This window comes from Oculina patagonica, chromosome 10, assembly GCF_052425735.1.
Source record: "Oculina patagonica isolate OP01 chromosome 10, crgOcupat, whole genome shotgun sequence".
Classification (NCBI taxonomy): Eukaryota; Metazoa; Cnidaria; class Anthozoa; order Scleractinia; family Oculinidae; genus Oculina; species Oculina patagonica.
Genome location: NC_135767.1, coordinates 21,424,844 through 21,441,131, shown reverse-complemented (window position 1 = coordinate 21,441,131; position 16,288 = coordinate 21,424,844). Strand labels below are relative to the sequence as shown.

The following is a 16,288-nucleotide window of genomic DNA, read 5'->3' as shown; positions in this document are numbered from 1 at the left end:
TGGCTTTTGGCAATAGCTAAATTCCATCAAAATTATTTTGGAACTTTAAATGAATGAGTCTGTTATGACAAACAGTCGGAGCTTTCCGTAGCAGGTTACCTATTGATAAGATATTTTGTCGTCATTCGACACGGAAATAATGTAAAGAACTGTCATCACAGAATAGCTTCAAGATGTTGAGAGAAGAGCAGAATCTTATTTGTTCGGAAGCCTTAGTTCACTCATGGCAAAATGCCTTTTAATATCACCCGAATTTAAATTTAAAGTCCAGGCTTTTCGCCACTGACAGTGTGCATGATATCCTTTATTTACCTCCGTTTATTAATAATTATACGTTTTGTGAAACTTTGATATGATTGGCAAGGGACCTTGCATACAAAAGCAAGACCTGTATTTTATTGTCTTCAAATGGATTCTCTTTTTTTTTTTTTTTTTTTTTTTGGGGGGGGGGGGGTGAGGAGGGTGATGGATTTTTCGCAAAATATTCCCTGTCTTTTGAGTAGCTTCCCAAAGCCACTCTGACTCAAGTCACTACACGCAAACACAACCAGAAATATATTACACAAGCAAGAAAATTTATTTTAATGACAAAGGTTTTCAATAGCACGTTTTCCAGCGGCCCTAGAATAAGTTGCACATTATTTTCCATGTATACAAATCGTTATAATTAAAAAGTGCTTACTGAACTTGAGTCGCCAGCCTCCTGCTTCAGTAAGAAGTATTTACAGCTACGATAACAAGATTATAATTAATTATGTTTATTATTTATTTGTTTATTACTTATCAAGAAATTAAGTGCAAAATAACCAGTGAAAATTGGTTTACACCAAACAGGGCAATATGACTAGTGAAATTTTTGGACACTGTATATAAACTTGAGACTCTGCAGTTTGTAATTGTTAACATGAAAAAAGTTACTTTTATCTTCCTTCGCTTTGTCGGCTACAATTTGCTTTGGGAAGCAAAAGATTAGTGGGATTTTCGAAAAGGGTAACACATGCGTTGTTTGTAAATTCGGCAATACAATTCCGTTACTTAGTCCGTGGGGACATTTTTAAAGCTGAGCAAAGTTATTGTCGATTTGTTCAGTTCTGTAGTTGTTGATTCACTAACATTAAATGCTGTTGTCGACATGCTTTTATTTCCATTTCGACTCGATTTCTTACCGATATTTTTGCAGCAAACAACTTTGCTGAGAGATTCCCGATACTTCGGCATGCGCCACGCGTACACGAACGGGTCTAACAGGAACTTCAGGTAATGCAGGTTATCTGTCATCAAATTTGCAATCAGAACAGGTACTGCAGAAGGATTTAGATAATCACCCATGTACAGTCTTATTGTCATCATAATCATCGTAGGCACGAAACACACAATCAGCACAATTAAGAGGATAACGTTCAACCGCACGAAGTTCCGTTGCACTTCAGTATGTTTACTTCCCTGACGGGATGTACTTTCGTTTTGAAGAGAGTTCGCTGCCGCCATTTTCCTTTTCATGGTGTAATGCAGAAGAATGTAGAAAACGATGGTGACCAGGACCACTGCATAGCTGTGAAGGAACAATGTTATGGCCTCGTGAACTTTTTCTGAAACACCCATCAAAGTCAGGCAAGAGAAGATGGCACTGTAGACATAGATTAACATGACGCTAATTAAGACTTTCTTCTTTGTCACCAAGCGGCCGTACTTTAGAGGCGATGCAACCACGATGTACTGCGTCACAGTAAAGGCGAAAACGATTATCAAAGATACCGTTATAGAGAACGTTGCGAAGTAATATGCAAACTCCATATATGGTTTACATTTGGCCATCGAGGGATGTTGATAGTATGAGAACATGAAACAAGTGGCGTATATGGGTTCTTGAACCAGTCCTGTTAGTAAGTCGACTATGGCCAAACCGATGAGGAAATACGTGGTTGGGTTGCGGAAGATTTTCAGTGGGTCGATGCAGAGAATGAGAAGAAGAAGGCTGTTGGCTAGAACTGTGATAAACGAAACCACGAACATGAAGATGGCAGAGCCGAAAGCGGCCTTGAAAAAATCCTCAAACGGGTTGATCGGCGGTGTCTGGGCGCAAACTGAAGAATTGCTGGCCGTTTAAGGAGTTGTTACATGTAAGGTTCATCTTGGACGAGGTTTTTACGAGTGGAAGACTTCTTAAGCCAATCCGGGCGCTGGCAGGTCACTCAAACTTGGAAACTATGTCAAGTGAAATTTGGCCAAGCGTTTATATTGAGCCAAATGAAGAGAAACACCTGGCGACAAAAAGAAAGCACTGTAGCGAAATTATATTTGGTCAGTGACATGAGTTCACAATTTTCAATTAACGGCTTTCTACATTTTCAACTTTCTTCTTGAAGACAATTAATTAATGAATACATTCTTCTTGTATAAGTAATCAAATTAAATTTGTTATGTGCTTCACAAGTATTGTACCCCTTTTTCTTTATATACTTCTGTCGTCTTGTTTATGCACGTTTACAGCCAGCTTTATGAGTTAGAAAAATATCACTCTTTTTTGGTGCTTTATATTACCGATTCTGACTATTTCAGTGCCAGTTAAGAAACCAGTTATTTGGCATAATAGGGAATAATGTTTTGGTGTCATCTGGTTAATTCCCAAGGCCAATGTAGATATCAACTTAATTTTGGTGCTTTATATTGACAGTTACAATATCAATTATCGTAAGGGGGGTCAACTTACACTGAGATAAGGAAACAAAAATTTATTTGGCACAATATGGAGTTTTATGTCCATCTGGTTAGTTCTCAAGAATGACAAAGAGGTCAAATTACTTTTGGTGCTTCACATTTACAGTTACAATCGGTTCATGTTGAGATGAAGAAGCGATATTTATTTGAAATAGCTGGAAATTTCGTGTTCATCTGGTTGGTTCTCAAGAATATAATTAAGGTCAAACTTTGACTTAAGAATAATGAAGGTCACATTTTGAAATACAGTGTTAATGAGTTACCGCATGACACGACTTGTGATTTACCAACTCGGTGCTTTTTTTGCTTCTTTTGTCCTAAATAAAATAGGAATCTCCCCAACGAACTTGAAAGACCATAGGTATTTTTACTACCTAATTTGATTGGTTTTTGTTTTTAATTAAAATAACACTGCAACTTACAAACTATCATACATAAATGAAGATGTTAACAATGACTTTTTTCCTTCTCGAGTTAATCATTTCATGAATCGTAGAAACATGTCACATTTAGAATTTTCTAGGTGTAGTAGGTCGCGTAAACAATGTACTTTAAAACCTCCTTCCTTGATAAATATTTAACATTCCTGTTTTTGATGACGATCTTCTGCATCTTTTAGTAGACCCAAGAGAATTGGATGGGATTTCCTCACATTAAACTTGTCATTCATAACTTTTTAACAGTATCAAAAATCTCACGATAAATAAGATAAGATTACTGGGACAAAGAACTACGAGCGTTGTTGCCGGGAAACAATTTTTAGTGCCGTGAACTCAATCAAGAACTCGCTACGCTCTGGCTTTGGTTATTGATCCCTACAAATGACAGTCGAGAGAAAATTATTTCCTGGTGCATACGTATATTTAGTACCGAAATTCCACAGTAACTGTTGCGGGAATATATCAGCATATTAAAAAGATCTGTATCTCCAGGCCAGCTATAATAAGTCCCCCTTGCAGGAAAATTACTGTGAAGATACCGAAGATTGCCCGAGAACTTCCAAAAACTCCAAGTTGACTCGAAGACATTTCCCAATGATAGGGAAGATTATTCGAAGACCTAAGCTTTATAAGAGGGCTTTTGTATTTTTCGAATGCTATCGGAAGATCGAAAAATGTTTCCGACCTAATTACTCTAACATGGTCGAAGAACATTTTTTCCTACATAATTTTGCCGTCAAGTGGCTCACGTTTTCCAATAACGTTGAAAATTAATATTACTTCAAAATTCAAATATAGCTGTAGTAATTACTTATACCTATTTCAAACACTACATACTTGGTTTTTAATTTATTTTGAAAGCACTGATCAAAACCAATCAATGTTATGTGAAACCGTTAAACACAAAGTACAAACCTACTGTGACATTGTGTTTAGCCTGCGTAGCTGACGGTTTCGTTTGGGTAAACGCGCGCACGAGCAAGCCGCGAAGCCGCGAGGGCCTTAGGGAGAAGAATTTCTTCTCTCAAGGCCACTTACGGCTTCGCCGCTCGTTGTCGCGGTTTCGCCCGCGCGTTAACCCAAACAAAACCGCCAGCTGCGCAGGCTACATTGTGTTATATTTAAGGAATAACCCCATAGGTTTTGCATCTTCAAAAGTATACATAATTATTCTAACGGATGTCATGGTTCATTTTACCATTAGTTTTAATAAAATTTAATTTCCTTGCAATACCTTAGTCACAATGTTTTAATATATAGTGTTTATTCTCTACTTACGGAATTAAAAGATGAATTCACACACAATTCCAAATTTCCTTTTCGAAAAACATTGTTCAAACAAAAATGAGGATTAAGCAATTTGATTCTGGGCAAACTAGAAAGGCCGAAACAACAGCTCTAAAGAGCGACTTAATTTTGATGCCTTACAACCAAGTCCTTCGCTTTGCTTGAAATACAGACAATTTATATAAAATTTCCTTCGTAATTTTTCACTTATTAGCTGTGAATCATTTAAGTCTTTCTTTCCATGAGGTATATAGTAAATACCCATAACTGATAATCTAATAATCTAGATAATCTAATTAAAATTAGATTTTATTTTCAGAATCAGCTTGTTGCAGCCATCAGAAACAACACACCTTCAAATTGTAGACTGAGATTTTTAATCACTCCACTCAGATCTACAAAAGGTATTCACTTTATCATGATATTTTTTTGTTAGCAGCTAACTATGAGAATGAAAACAACTGCCTGATCGTATTCTTCACCGCTTGCCTTACTTCTCTAAGTTTCCAGCAGTAAAGAATCGGGTTTAGAGACGAGTTTAAAAACACGGGAGTAATTGTCAATTTAAAAGCAATGTTAGTAGCTAGAGGCAGTTCCTTTTTAAGCCCAATAAAAGTTCCTGCTACAGCAATTGTTATATAATACGGAAGATAACAAACAAGTAATGTCATTTGTAGCCACAATGCTGTGGACACTGTTTTTCTGTATCGTGCCATGTTTAAAGTACTCCCTCCTTCGTTCGGTTGTCCTTGTTGAACATGATCGTGTACTTGCGTCTGGTGACGGCGAAGGGTGTGATACATCTTTAAATAACAGAAGCTTGAGGTTACTATACACAGTATCAGCATAACAGAAACAACGCGTGCTACTACAGCCGAGTTTAAGGCAAGAGACGATCCGATAGCAAAGCAGGAAAGCCAACAAAAAGCAACTAATATCCGCACTCGCTTTAAAGTGACAACTTGTCTGTATCTGAGCCTCAACAACAGTGCGAGGAGTCTGTCTATACTTATGGCAGTTAATGTTATCAATGAAACACCACTAAATACCGTGCCAGACACACTAGTTACGACAAAACCTAAGTAGCAGAGGTTCCAATGTTTTTTGGCCAAAGCCAGCAAGTGTACAACGTAGAAAGGTTGTGGAATAAGCCCAACACAGAGATCCGTGCTTGCCAGGCAACGAAATAAAAGCTTCGATGGCGAGTGAAGAGATGACTCCTTCTGAAGGGCGACAAGAATTAAAGCATTCCCTAAAACTGCTGCGATGGAAAGGAGAATATTCAATACTGAAAAAGTTATATTTTCCAGCATTCCTTGCGCAAGAGCTTCCGTGCAAAGTCGAACTTTGTAAAGGTTTTCGTTTACAGTCCAATTCGCCATTTTTCTTCTTGAGTAAAATGTATTTTACAAGCACAGGTTTAGCGCTCTCTCAGTTTCCTTGAATTGAAGAAAAGAGCATTTTTTATCAGGAAGAAATTAATTTATCTTGTTATTTGTTCATCGTGTTGGTCATAGCACTGCGGGCCCAGGTGTTTTTAGCAAGAAAACTAATAAGCTAATAATTGGCCAAATGGCTCAGTATAATTTGCAACCATTCTCTAATTGGTCCTTTGGTCTTTTATTTGTCGAGTAATTTTTTAATTTCAAAAGCGGATAAATAATTGCCCTAACTCAGCAAGAGATGAGATCTGAAGCCTAGTACGTTCTTGTAGTCAAATAGGGAGACTGTTATAAATTAAAGGTTTTTTTACCACCTCTCCCAGAGGAAAGAAAATTTCTTTTCATCCTGTCGGCAAAATGATAATGTCCCGTGGCTTTTGAGAAGTATTGCATACACATCCACTTTAAGTTGATGCGAGCAAAAAGAGGGCTTCGACCATTTGTGTATTGGATCTGTATTGTACGAAGTATTGAGAAGTTAAACTCCCATGAAATAAACAGAATGGCAAACTAATATTGCTGCTTTGCAGATTAAAACACGAGTATGGGTCTGAAAAACTTTTTTATCGCTTTTACCCCGGACGATTGGAGTTGAAGGTTATTTCACTTCGTTCAAACACCTGGCGACGGAACACTGTCTTAGGCTAGCGCAAAAGAGGCTCCAACACTCTTAAAAAATTCGACAAACAAACCGTTAGGAGATTGGCGGAATTAACGGGTGAAGAGAGAGGGTCATCGCTTTTAGTTCGCTCCAAACCTCAAGCAATGGCGGGATCAACAGGGTTAGCGGCCATTATAATACCCTCAGGCAAAAATTATCAAACGTTTAAGCACCAACATTCCACCCTTTCTAGGAACATGTAGAGAAACTGTAGAAGCAAGGTTAATCTCTATGAACTTGTTTATTTTTATTATATTTTTATCTGACTACAACAGGATAGTTCAAGATTCAGGGGAGTCATGACCACCTCCTGATCTTGACAGTGAGGTGAAATAAATCTTGATTATGTGTACAGGTAGAGCTATGTTTCATCCGTAAATATTCTGGAGGTCATCTGCTAATTACATACTTACAGTGTACTTACGTACTTACTTACTTACTTACTTACTTACTTACTTACTTACTTACTTACTTACTTACTTACTTACTTACTTACTTACTTACTTACTTACTTACTTACTTACTTACTTACTTACTTACTTATTGCATACTAGATACAAGTTCTAAAAGCAGTTATTTTTAGCACCCTCGACGTTCAGTAATGACACTGCAATAAATATTATACGTGTAGCATTCCTAATTAATATGTAATACATTTCAAACGAATTAAGGTTGTTTTACACTAAACCTAAGAATGAAAAGCCATTTTTATGGCACTGTAATTGGTCAAATAAACTGCCATGAATTCAATTTGCATCTCCATTGGTTTCAGCCAACTATATAATCAGGTTTCCAGGCGAACGTAGACAGTGTTATAGATACTGATTCAAGGTACAAAGAAATCCCAAAGGGAGGGGCTATATTTAGTACAGATGGGATGTCCGTCGCACCCCTTAGGGGTTGAAAATCATTTGGTGCCGCGTTAATGTGTCATTTTAAATTTTCAAGGTAACGCTGCATGAGCCTATTAAGACTGGTATTTTTTTTGTTCGTGAGCTTTTTGGTGGAAATTTGACGGATATCTTCGACACCGTAAAACAGTGGACTTAGGGGAGGGAGGGAGCGCCACAAAGTTCCCCCATGTATCTCCAAAGCTATTCACAAACAAACAATCAAACCTGTATGGTGTATTAAGAAAAAATGTTTCTTTTAGTGACAATCTATTGCGAATTATGACGCCAAAGTGGCGCAATCCATTTAAAAAAGTCTTCCATATTCGATCTTTGCCTCCGAAACTCCAAGTCACGTGTCCAAACAACTAACACAACAAAATGTTCTCGAAACCTTTTCGGAAAAATCATTATTATTGCTTAAATGTCATATACATGTAAATAAGATAACTTTAAAATCACCGGGGACACTTTGCTCCTCAGGTTGATATTATAGTACCTGTCAGACTACACCTTAAGCAGAAAATAAACATGAAACAGTGGCCAAGATTTAAAAGCAAAATAACAATTTCTTTTTCTCTCGATGTGGCTCTTGGTAAAATATTATCGAAATGTACTCATCAACAAAAGAGTCTACCTTGGGACCTCTTACGGTTATAACTAGGCTTGAGGCTTCCTCAAAAATATGGGTTCAGGAGTCTTGTTAGATCTCTGAAGAGCATCTTCGTCGCTTTTTTGTGTGAGTCACTCCAGTCTCAGGAAGAGTTTTATTCTTGTAGGCTTTTAAAACTCAGCAAAATTACAATTGATCTGTTTGGTGGTACGCTTGAGAACGCCACTTGTGGGGTTACTCTTCCTGCACTAGTGCTGGTGTCGTCATTCGACCTTCTGCCAGTTCCTTTGCGGCGGATGCTTTTATAAAACGCCTCTCGGTACTTCGGCATGCGCCACGCGTACACAAACGAGTCTAACAGGAATTTCATGTAGAGCACGTTATCTACCATAGGGTTTGCAATCAGAACATTTTGCGCGAAAGAATCTAGATAACCGTCTATGAACAGTCACTCAATGGGAACGTTCGACTCCTCGATATATTTAAAGCTTAGTAAAGTTATCGCCGATTTGTTCAATTCCACTGTTGACAACCCGCCATCACGAACCTCTTCAACTGCTAACATGTTGTTGTTTCCATTTCGACTCGATTCCCCGCCGATATTTCTGCGACAAATAAGTTTGTTGAGGGATTCTCGGTACTTCGGCATGCGCCAAGCGTACACAAATGGATCTAACAGAAATTTCATATAGAGCACGTTATCAACCATCAGGTTTCCAATCAGGATCTTCGCGGAAGGAAGGGATTTGCTGTCTTCTATGAACAGTCTTATCGTCCATATGACAGCTGCCGGCATGTTACATACAATCAACACGGATAGAAGCATGAAATTCACGCGAACAAAATTGCGCTGCACTTGGATGTGCTTACCGCCTTCTCGTTTCCCAGATTGACCTTCAAGCGATTTTCCTGCTGCCATCTTCTTTCTCATGGCAAGATGCAAGAGTATGTAGAAAACGATAGTGACAATGGCCAATAGATAACTGTGGATAAAGAGTTCCATGACATCCTGGACATACGGAGACACACCCATCAAATGCAGGCACCAGAACGTTGCTGAGTAAAGATAGATGACCGAAACGCAGATCAAGACTTTCTTCTTTGTAATCAAGCGGCCGTACTTTAGAGGCGATGAAACTACGATGTACTGGGTCACGGTAAAGAAGAAGACGATCAGGAACGATGCCGTCATCGTAGAAGCGGAAAAATACCTTCCAGCGTTCATGAAAGGGCGGCACTTCTTTGTAGAAGGATGCTGAAAGTACAGCAACATGAAACAAGTGGCGTTAATGGGTTCTACACTGAGTGCTGTTAGTAAATCGACTATGGCCAAACTGATGAGAAAATATGTTGTTGCGTTGCGGAAGATTTTAAGTGGGTCGCGGTAGAAGACGAATAGAAGGAAACCATTTGCTAGGATGGTCGTGAGCGACACCACGAAGATGAAGATGGAGGAACCGAAAGCGGCTTTGTAAAAATCTTCATACGGGTTGGTCGCCCTTGCTGATTCAGCGGAAGCCTTACTGCAGACTGAATTATTACCAGATGTACTGTGATTTAGCTCATTTGAAGAATTGAGGCTTATATTGGCCAGTGACGCGTTGCATGTAAAATTCATCTTATTTACGCACTTTTCTAACTCTAACAGATTCTTGAGTTAAGTGATAGCAAGTCAGTTTGTTTTGCTGTAGCAGTTGAAACTGTTTTTATCAGGTCTTATTAGCACAAGAATGGACACCTGTAAATAGCCGGTAGTGTCTGATCTTCTATTTGCAATGTTGCCAACAAACTACATCAAATATTAATTTGATCCTGTGAGTATCACTTTTTAACAGCAGGCTAGGAAATATCCATTTACTTCTAGCGCTTTGTTCAAAAAACTGTAATTTTAATTACCTTTATAAGCCGTTGAACCCACGCAGAGGTTAGGAAAAAATGCGACCACATCATTTGCAATGCATACATGCACCAGTTTTGTTTAAAACTATAAATATTACCCTTTTCAGTCATACAAATGAGGAAGATTAATTTATCACTGCAGGATAGAAACACTTTTGGCGCCTTATATTAATAGCTTATAATTACCTTAATCAATAAATGAGATCACCCCACGCTAAGATAAAGAAAAAAACTAATTTTTGGCACAGCAGAATACTTTCATTTCCTCGAAAGTAAGTTGTCACTTTTTCCAAATCTTTCACAAAGCTTTGAAAAAATCACTCGTTTAAGCCGGTTGGCAAGAAATCTATTTTTTTCTCTAATTATAATTACTACTCGGCTTATATTTAACACGCTACGCAGAAGAGTAATACATAAATCGTAAGATTTAACTACAGAACTCTGCATCTCTAGAGGTTTTTGTTGAGTTCTTCAGACAACGCCGGCTAAACCTTTAATTTTACCCACGCGCTATAAAGCGGCTTTTGCAAGCACTTTCGTCGCGGTGTGTCAAACGTACAAACAAATAATCTAAGAATACAAGGTTTTGCATTCCGCCCTTAATGTAGTTTATGATGTCACCTATAAACAATGGTAAATTAATGTTTTAGCCTTGTTGTATCGTTCTTGTTCAGTTGACTTCCTTCTCCGGCTTTTCGTTTGTCCTTGGTGAACAATTAAACTCGTCAATAAACTTGCGTTCAGTGGCCTAACGGTTAGTTCGTTGGACTCCAGATCGAACGGTGCGGGTTCGAGCCCTGGCCGGGGCACTGGGTTGTGTTCTTGGGCAAGACACTTTACTCTCATAGTCCCTCTCTTCACCAAGGTGTGCAATTGGGTACCGGCGAATTTACACCTGGGCGGGGGGTGACCCTGCGATGTACTAGCATCCCATCCAAGGGGGAGAAGAAATATTCCTAGCCGCGTTATGCTACAGAAACTAGGATAAACTCCAGCCTGATGCGCCACTTGTTTTGTTACTCAACAGAGTTTCATACGGGGAGGATCCATCCCGAAGTCCAAACCCTTAATTTTTCATGCACCATTTTTTACAGGAAAAGTGACCCTTTCGTATACCTAAAGTTTTCACTTGAGTAAACAGTTAAAATATCCAGAAGAATAGATAGATCATACACCACAACTGGTATTAAAAGCAAGCGCAACTTTATTTTTCCTATATTGGTGTTTTTCTATATGCAACTATTTCGTTCTAAGCATTTTTGTTATTATGACAAAATTCCAACACTTCTTGTCTCCAAGGCCTAGGTAACGTAACACTGACAAGATATGAACAAGCGTAGTAATGTTTCATCTATAAACATAGTGCTTATGTGCATTTTATATGTAACTTTAAAGGCTCAATGCATGACTTGTTTACTTTAGTACTGTTAATAATGTTTTTTATTACATATATAGCGAGAATTTTGGGCAATAAACCTTGCAAATAGATTTCTATATGCTATATTTTCACATGTGAGAAAAGCGATACGTCCAATCAGCTTCGCGTATAGCTTTCTTCACATGTGAAAAATATAACCAATCAGCATCTAGAGTGGAACGACCCAGCCAATCAGAGCGCGCGCACTCAAATGGTTTCCAACAAAGTTGAACAGCGAGCGGCAAGTTTGTGTTTCGGAAACATGGCTTCGGCTTCACGTTTTGTTCCTCTGGAATTGCCGTTAGATGATTTTATTGAGGAGCAATCAAACAAAAACACTTTGGGTAAAACAAACCGGGATGTCTCCTTGCTCAAAGAATTTTTAAGAGCGAAACAAGTTGATAAAGAGATTGAAAACTTGGAAGCGAAAGAACTTGACGAAGTACTGTCTGCATTCATCGTGGAGGTAAAGAAAAAGGACGGAGGAGAATATGAGCCAACAACATTGAGGTCGTTTATTTCCAGCTTTGACCGCTATTTACGAAAGAAGGGCTATCCTACAACCATCATAGACGGACACGAGTTTAGAAAAACCAGAGAAACACTCGTTGCAAAGCAGAAGGAATTGAAGAAAGCTGGCAAAGGAAACAAGACCAAAGCTGCCCGTGCTCTGAGTGACGACGAAGTCGATATTCTTTACGGCAAAAATCTTTTGGGTCTTTCGTCTCCCGAGTCCTTATTAAACACTTTATGGTTGAACAACACCCAGCACTTTGGTTGGTCTGAGAGAATGCCAAGAGCATAGAGACATGAAGTGGGGCGACGTTCAACTCAAAACCAGTGCAGATGGAGCCGAATTTCTTGAATACACCGAGCGACAAACAAAGACAAGAACCGGTGCCGAGCCCAAAGATATTCGCCCAGTTAAGCCGAAAATGTTTTCTGTTCCAGGCAGTGACAGAGATCCTCTTCAAGCCTATCACCTGTATGCTTCCAAAAGGCCAGAGCAAATGAAGTCAGACGACAGCCCGTTTTACTTGGCAATTAACCACACCAAACTAGCAAACTCGTCAAAACCCTGGTTCAAAGCAGCGCCGATGGGCTCCAACAAATTGAGTTCGCTCATGAAAACAATGGCTGAAAAAGCTGGCTTGAATGCTGAAAACCTTTCCAACCACAGTGCCCGAAAGCGAATGATTCAAAAGCTGAACGATAAAGAGGTTCCTCCCACTCATATCATGCAAATATCTGGGCATAAAAATGTTCAGAGCCTCAACAATTACAGTTCACTCTCGGAGAAACAGCAGCGGGATGAAATATCTTGAGCGCTAGCACTTCATCCTCAAGATCACTGGCCATTCAAGAAACCGAGGAGGTCAGCATATCTTCCGGAACCAGCCAGCAATCGCCTCAGCAAGCCTTATCTCTTTTCCAAGGTGCAAACATTCAAGGAGGGACATTTAACATTTCCGTAAACAGTAAGTCAACAGAGTCCAAATTTGTCTTTGCAAAGCGCGAAGCGCCGCCATTATTTGATTGAATCCGACAGTGATTAAAAGATTTTACTCTTTGTATTAGCGAATTTTCCCGTATTTTAAAGTTTTTTTCTGAATGGGAAATTGATGAAGTGATGTTTAAGCTTATAATCTCAATTTGTTGCCGGACTTGTCAGTTTTTATTACACCCGGTCGTTTAGATCAGTCTTGAACTGTTTGCTCAGTTTACGTATGTAAGCTTATGGTGTAGAGAAAAAATCCGGCCTCAAGAGTCCTCATGGGCTCGATGAGGATGAGTGAGTGAGTGAGTGTAGAGAAAAAATAAATGGTTTGCAGAATATGTTTAATTCTCGTTATATATATAATAAACAAATTACAGCATAGAAAGTGCTTTGTACGGATTTTTATTCACTCGTTTCAAAACTTTGAAAAACTCACTCGTTCGCTACGCTCACTCGTTCGTTTTACAAAGTTTTGCAACTCGTGAATAAAAATCCGTACGTCGCACTTTCTATGAAGTAATCTATATATATTATACTTTATTGATTAATTAATTTGATTATGTATTTATTCCTGTAATTAACTTGTACAATAATGTAAATAGCAGCTGATAAATAGGTCCACCATGAAGAAAGCTTACATCGTGTGTAAAGATTATCTAATTTAAGTAACAAGAGATACGGGAGTTTTTTTGGTGAAATGATCTCGTTAAAATCAAATAATCTATTCAGACGCTCTAGCTATTAATAATGGCATTAATAATGATTTAATATACATGTATATCAATATACAATTAACAATACAAATTGAGCTTTAAATAATTTAGTAATTAATCACCTGGGGGATTTGGAACAAGTGGGGTAATTTAAGTCGGTCTCATACGAGAACTAAAAATATCCATAAACAGATTGCGAATACAGTTTTTTGGTGCAAGGGTATACAGTTCTATTGCCCCATGACAGGCATTTTATCATCTGTACATTAAAATTGAAACGGGAGTATTGCTTATTTTAAATGTAATGCTGACTTATTGTAATCAGTCACTCAAAGGTAGTAGCTTACTAGAGCGTAAAACAATTCAATAGAAAAGCCCAATTGGTTGACCCCAAAGGTAACTTGTGGTTCCTAACGACGGCCTTTAAGTAGAAAGAAGAGTTTCGACTGTATTTACAACAGCAAGTACTATAATACTATTACGGAGCACCAACATTAGTATAACCACCGCCCCGCCCCCACCGCCACTGCTTATGTCTCTTACAGTGCCACTGCCGTCAACCCTACCACTGCCTCTATCACTGCCATTGCCACCTGAGCCGGCACTGCTACTGCCACTGCAACAGCCACCCCATCTGCCACTACCGTACCACGGTCCCTGCCACCACCAATGCTGCTGCCACTGCCATCATCACTCAAAGCGGCACATCCAGCACTTATAAAGCTGCAATGCCACTATTACTGCGCCAGCCACAGTCTCTACCACTGCCACTGCTACTATTATGCGATTTCTTAAATATACTGCAGGATAAATCCCACATGTGCTATTTACATTAACTTTGGCTACCACCAGCTACGTAACTGGATTCTTAGGAGTAAATTAATTTGACAAGAGAAGGCAATATGTTGTTGGTCATCAAGAGAGAGATGTGTCTTAGATCGATCTAAACGAGTATTTATATACAAGTACATAACAGTCAGGAACAAAGGGATTTCGTTATTCCAGACTTTTAAAACTCAGCAAAGTTACCATTGATCCGTTTGATGGCGCGCTTGACAATTCCACTTGTTGGGTTTCTCCTCCTGCAGTGGTGCTGGTGCTGTCGTGCGATTTCCTGCCAGTTCCTTTGCGGCGGATGCTTTTATAAAACGCCTCTCGGTACTTCACCATGCGCCATGCGTATACAAACGGGTCCAACAGAAATTTCATGTAGAGCACGTTATCTACCATCAGGTTTGCAATCAGGGTCTTCGCGGTAGGAAGGGTTTTGTTGTCTTCAATGAACAGTCTTATCGTCCACACAACAGCTGCCGGCATGTTACATACAATCAGCACGGATAGAAGCATGAAATTCACGCGAACAAAGTTACGCTGCACTTGGATGTGCTTACCGCTTTCTCGATTTCCAGCTTCGCCTTGAAGTGATTTTCCTGCTGCTGTCTTCTTTTTCATAGCACAGTGCAAGAGTATGTAGAAAACGATATTGACAATGGCCAACAGATAGCTGTGAATGGAAAGTTCCATGATGTCCTGAACATATGGAGGCACACCCATCAAATGCAGGCACCAGAACGTTGCTGAGTAAAGATAGATGAACGCAACACTGATCAAGACTTTCTTCTTTGTGACCAAGCGGCCGTACTTTAGAGGCGATTTAACTACGACGTACTGCGTCACGGTAAAGGCGAAGACGATTAGGAACGATGCGGTCATAGCGAAAGCTCCAACAATCCTTCCAGCATCTATAAAAGGTCGGCATTTCCTTGTAGAAGGATGTTTAAAGTACAGCAACATGAAACAAGTGGCGTAAATGGGCTGCTGAACCAGTGCTGTTAGTATGTCGACTATGGCCAAACCAATGAGAAAAAATGTTGTTGGGTTGCGAAACATTTTTAGTGGGTCGCGATAGAAAACGAAGAGAAGAAGACTGTTGGTCAAGATGGTTGTGAGCGAGACCACGTATATAAAGATGGAGGAACCAAAAGCGGCTTTGTAAAAATCTTCCAACGGGTTGACTGCCATTGCTGACTCGGGGGAGGCGTTGATGCAAGACGAATGGTTGCCTGATACACTTCGATTTAGCTCGTTTGTAGAATTGCTGGTGATGTTGATCCAGGAGTTGTTGCATGTAAGGTTCATCTTGGAGAAGCTTTGGAAGGTGATTAACTTCTTGACTTGTTGCTGTGGCAGGTTATGCTAAGCTTTTGAGAGTGGGAATTGTGCCAGCTGATTATATAAATCCACATGAAAAGAAACATCTGCATACAAAAGCTACCGTGCAGATCTTTCATTTTTATTCTCACTGACATCAGTTGGTAATTTTTAATTACCATTTTAATTTCAATAGTTCTGCGTATGTACGGTGGCAATTGATTAATTAATAAATTTAACTTCACTGGCTTCATGAACCGAAAACAAACAACTTTTGCAACACTAGGATAAAACGGTGTACCCACGCTAATAGACGTTATAATTTTTCCAAGTTTTTAATTACATCATATTTCACAGAAAGGAGGAAATGGAAGAACATTTTAAGGCAGCTTATTTCTTAGATTGGAATAATTGCCCCCGGTGGTCAAAGCATTAATATCAGTTTTTTTAATTAACGTACATTGCACCAGAATGTTCTTGCTTGCACGCAATTCATCTCCATAGCTCATATACGCCGTAAGACACCCCTGGGTATAATGTTTGATTTAGATTACAACGG

General features: G+C 39.1%; 5 protein-coding genes across 5 annotated transcripts; 1 reads left to right on the top strand and 4 right to left on the bottom strand.

Moving 5' to 3' along the window:
• Positions 1 to 839: 839 nt before the first annotated feature.
• On the bottom strand, positions 840 to 2,986 carry LOC144667347 (melanopsin-B-like). The gene is made up of 2 exons (XM_078528735.1): positions 2,982 to 2,986; positions 840 to 2,095 (listed from the first exon to the last, which is right to left on the bottom strand). Exons 1-2 carry the CDS (start codon positions 2,984 to 2,986, stop codon positions 1,036 to 1,038), a joined length of 1,065 nt encoding a protein of 354 aa, XP_078384861.1. The 3' UTR covers positions 840 to 1,035.
• A 1,902-nt stretch (positions 2,987 to 4,888) lies between these two features.
• Positions 4,889 to 5,833, bottom strand: LOC144667346 (adenosine receptor A3-like). The gene has a single exon (XM_078528734.1). It carries the CDS (start codon positions 5,825 to 5,827, stop codon positions 4,889 to 4,891), a length of 939 nt encoding a protein of 312 aa, XP_078384860.1. The 5' UTR covers positions 5,828 to 5,833.
• Positions 5,834 to 8,499: 2,666 nt separating this feature from the next.
• Positions 8,500 to 9,669, bottom strand: LOC144629296 (melanopsin-B-like). Its single transcript, XM_078487518.1, has one exon. It carries the CDS (start codon positions 9,667 to 9,669, stop codon positions 8,500 to 8,502), a length of 1,170 nt encoding a protein of 389 aa, XP_078343644.1.
• A 1,960-nt stretch (positions 9,670 to 11,629) lies between these two features.
• On the top strand, positions 11,630 to 12,172 carry LOC144667345 (uncharacterized). The gene has a single exon (XM_078528733.1). The coding sequence runs from the start codon at positions 11,630 to 11,632 to the stop codon at positions 12,170 to 12,172; it is 543 nt and encodes a 180-aa protein (XP_078384859.1).
• A 2,370-nt stretch (positions 12,173 to 14,542) lies between these two features.
• LOC144628866 (melanopsin-B-like) lies at positions 14,543 to 15,741 on the bottom strand. Its single transcript, XM_078486968.1, has one exon. It carries the CDS (start codon positions 15,715 to 15,717, stop codon positions 14,575 to 14,577), a length of 1,143 nt encoding a protein of 380 aa, XP_078343094.1. The 5' UTR covers positions 15,718 to 15,741; the 3' UTR covers positions 14,543 to 14,574.
• Positions 15,742 to 16,288: the final 547 nt, after the last annotated feature.

Coding starts and splice junctions, on each gene's coding strand:
- LOC144667346 (XM_078528734.1), bottom strand. CDS start 5,827: ATGGCGAATTGGACTGTAAACGAAAACCTTTACAAAGTTCGACTTTGC.
- LOC144629296 (XM_078487518.1), bottom strand. CDS start 9,669: ATGAATTTTACATGCAACGCGTCACTGGCCAATATAAGCCTCAATTCT.
- LOC144667345 (XM_078528733.1), top strand. CDS start 11,630: ATGGCTTCGGCTTCACGTTTTGTTCCTCTGGAATTGCCGTTAGATGAT.
- LOC144628866 (XM_078486968.1), bottom strand. CDS start 15,717: ATGAACCTTACATGCAACAACTCCTGGATCAACATCACCAGCAATTCT.